Source organism: Triticum urartu, chromosome 5 (assembly GCF_003073215.2).
Source record: "Triticum urartu cultivar G1812 chromosome 5, Tu2.1, whole genome shotgun sequence".
Taxonomy (NCBI): Eukaryota; Viridiplantae; Streptophyta; class Magnoliopsida; order Poales; family Poaceae; genus Triticum; species Triticum urartu.
This window is the reverse complement of record NC_053026.1, coordinates 480,766,247-480,770,030: the sequence shown is the minus strand read 5'-3', so window position 1 is coordinate 480,770,030 and position 3,784 is coordinate 480,766,247. Positions and strand designations below refer to the sequence as shown.

Sequence of the window (3,784 nt, the reverse complement as noted above, 5' to 3'; positions counted from 1 at the left end):
GATGATAGAAGATCAACTGGAGGTTTTGCAGTATTCTTTGGGTCTAATATTGTTTCTTGGAGTGCTAGAAAGCAAGCCACTGTGTCACGGTCAAGCACAGAAGCTGAATACAAGTCCTTGGCGAATGCAACTACTGAAATCATTTGGATTGAGTCACTTCTTGAGGAGTTGGGAATCAAGAAGAATCGTATCTCATGTTTATGGTGTGATAACTTGAGAGCAACATATTTATCTGCAAATCCAGTGTTTCATGCAAGAACAAAGCACATAGAAATTGACTTTCACTTTGTGCGAGAAAGAGTTGCAGCAAAGAAACTTGAGATACGGTTTATTCCCTCCAAAGATCAAGTAGCAGACGGTTTTACAAAGGCATTATCAGCAAGACCATTTGAGGAGTTCAAGAGTAATCTTAATTTAGAATAGTTGAGATTAAGGGAGGGTGTTAGAGAATATCTGTATCCTGTAGTAATCTCAAACTCCCTTCCTATTCCTTGTTCTACTCGATTTCCTGTAAACTTCTCTTGTACTCTAAGCCAAGGCTACTGCCCACATCAATATATATGAGACGCGGCTCCCCTCGAGGGAGCAGGAACGCTTCCACGAAACCTTTCAGCACTCTGCAAGCCATGCATCAACGTGTTCATACCTGCTCCCAACTATAAAGTGCAAACAAAAGAAAAGAAAAATATACACCACACCATCCCAAAAATAAAATAATACTCTCCCCGTTTTATAATGTAAGACATTTTTTGATAGTGTAGTGTAAAAAAACACCTTACATTACATTATGGGACGGAAGTATATATATACACCTCATCATTACATCATGTGGAACATTTCGCTGTGATAAACTAATGACGAAGTATTAGGTGAATGCATGGTTACGTTAATTTTCTACCAAAGCTACGTAGAACCATCATGGTCGATCATGAAGTTATTTTCATCGACGCGGTATCTGCATCAAAAGACGATCGTCTATATTAGAGGGACATGCACACACATGTAGTTCACTCAGTGCAACGACGACGGCAATCAATCAATGGAGTTCTTCACTCTCCTTGCTGCCGTTCTCTTGTGCCTCCTAGCCGTGGCCCTCCAGCGAAGCATCCGCCGTGCTCGAGCTCAGGCGGCCCTCCACCAGATCCGCGACGCCGCCATCGCCCACCGCGCGCTCAACGACAACGCCGACTCCTTCTTGAACCGCCCGGCTGGGATCTTCCCCGTGGTCATGTCCACCGGGCTCCGCGGCGAACGGAACGAGACCATAACGACGGCGAGCTACGGCCCGCACTGGCGCGCGCTCAGGTGCAACCTCACCGCCGACGTGCTCCACCCCTCGCGCCTCGCCTCCCTCGCCCCGATGCAGCGGGAGGCCACCCGGGCCCTCCTCGCCGACGTGTCCGCCCGGGCCCAGCTGGGCGAGGTGGCCGTCCGCGGGCCGGTCAACGCCGCCGTGTTCGGGCTGGTCGCGCGCCTGTGCTTCGGCGACGGCGTCGAGGGGCCCCACGTGCGCGCCATGGAGCGCGTGATGCAGGAGCTCGTCCTCACCGTCGGCGAGATAAGCGCCGTGTTCGACGGCACGTGGCTCGCCAGGCTCGTGTACCGGAGGCAGCTCCGCCGCCTCGTAGGCTTCATCGGCAGGCAGACCGAGCTGTACCTCCCTCTCATCGAGGCACGGAGGAAGCATAAATCTAGATCGTTTCGCAGTGGCGACGACATCTTCCATTCCTACGTGGACTCGCTTCTCGGTCTCGGCATTCCGAGCGACGCCGCCGACGACGTCCGGCGTGCGCTCCGAGACGACGAGCTGGTGGTCCTAGTCTCCGAGTTCCTCGGCACCGGCACCGGGTCGGTGGTCGCCTGCGTCGAGTGGGCCCTCGCCCACCTCATCGACCAACCGGAGGTCCAGAGCAAGCTACGCCGCGAGATCGACGGCGAGGCCGTGCTATCCAGCAAAAGCCTCCGTGGCATGCCGTACCTGCACGCCGTGGTGCTCGAGTGCCTACGCATGCACCCGCCGGTGCCGTTCGCTCTGCGTGGCGCCCACGGCGAGGGCGCCAAGGTGGTTCCAAGCGCGCAGTCGCCCGTGCCGGCCAACGGCCTGAGGGTGCAGTTTAACTTGGGCGACATTGGAAGGGACAGGAAGGCATGGACGGACCCTGACGAGTTCCGGCCGGAACGGTTCCTGGCCGGAGGCGAGGCGGAGGGCGTCGGGCCGTCGCCTGGCCTCAAGGAGATCAGGATGATGCCGTTCGGCGCGGCACACAGGCACTGCCCGGGCATGAGCATGGGGATGCTGCACATCAAGTGCTTCCTGGCCGCCATGGTGCGCGAGTTCGAGTGGGCGCCTTCGGCGGAGGATCGCGGCCGCGGTGGCATCGACATGATGGAGCTGGACGGGTTCTTCAAGGTGATGAAAAGGCCACTTTCTGCGTGTGTTACGCCACGCATTTGATGGTTGTCGGTTCTTGAATTATTAAGTTCAGTCTTGCTAAATCTTAGTGGACTGAGACTTGATTATGTCTAGATAGATGTTGTACTCGTGAGATTTTACATTGAGATTCATCTAATAAAAAAATTCAGTTCCTTTATTACATGTCATGTCACTTGATTAATAAGTCCTATATAAAGTTCTTAATAATAAGCAAAAAACAACCAAAAGTTATTAATAATGTGTACTTTGGATAGCTACTTGATATGAAGTGGCGGAGCTTCATGGGGCCAATCTGGTCCCCCCCCCCCACCCCCACACACACAGCTCAACCTATAATGACTGAGTTTGCCTCTCCAGCTAGTGCCCTCCCATGATTTTAGCCCAAGCTCCGCCACTGTTGATATGTGTCGATCCTAAATCAACTTTCAAAAACAAGTTTTTCTCCTTCAAACTTTAAAAATATCAACTATATACATGAACTTTAAATGTTTTATATTCAATAGCTCTGCTATCATGCTAAGCTTCTCGGGCAAGAAACTGACGTAGCCCTTGCAGCCATGAAAACAGACACGACACCTAGCTAGACCAGATGGTTCCTGGTTGCTTTCTTTAAGCGTTGCTAGAGCTGGCTCCGATGGTGGCTAGCATCGTAAATGGTTTCGCTTTAAGGAATATTGTTATTAAGTGCAACAATTTTGCAATTCTTGCACTTATTCCTAAGATCCCAGAGCCGACAAAATCTCCCAATTCCGGCCTATTGCTCTCAACAAGGTTATGTTTAAACTGATGGTTAAATGATTTGGGCTGCGTCTTGGCCTCATTGCCGTTAAAATAGTGGATAGGTCGTAGACACCTTTTATTAAACGGCGATTTATTTTAGAAAGGGCTTTATGTCTTAACGAATTCGTACATGAGCTCAAACGGAAGAAGCTTTTCATGATTATCCTCAAATTAGATTTCGAGATGTCTTCAAAAATCAACGTTCTATTCAGGCTGGTGGTTAAATGATTTGCGCTGTGTCTTGGCCTTATTGGCAATAAAATAATGGATAGGCTGTAGATGGTTTTTATTAAAGCACACTTTATTTTAGAAGGATTTTATGTCTTAACTAAATCTTACATACATGAAGTCAAACAGAAGAAGCTTCCCACGATTATCCCCGAATTAGATTTCGAGAAAGCGTACGATATGGGTCAGTTGGTCTTCCATTCTAGGGTTTTGCACCATAAGGAGATCGTCTCTGCTTTCATCGACAGAATTATGCAAATTGTCTATGATGGACAGACTGCGATTTGCATTAACGGAGAGGTAGGACGCCTCTTTCATAACAAACATGGTCTACGCCAAGGC

General features: G+C 49.9%; 1 protein-coding gene across 1 annotated transcript; it reads left to right on the top strand.

The window, feature by feature from the left end:
* The first annotated feature begins 1,039 nt into the window (after positions 1-1,039).
* Positions 1,040-2,455, top strand: LOC125507197 (cytochrome P450 89A2-like). The gene is made up of 2 exons (XM_048671854.1): positions 1,040-1,086; positions 1,246-2,455. Exons 1-2 carry the CDS (start codon positions 1,040-1,042, stop codon positions 2,453-2,455), a joined length of 1,257 nt encoding a protein of 418 aa, XP_048527811.1.
* Positions 2,456-3,784: the final 1,329 nt, after the last annotated feature.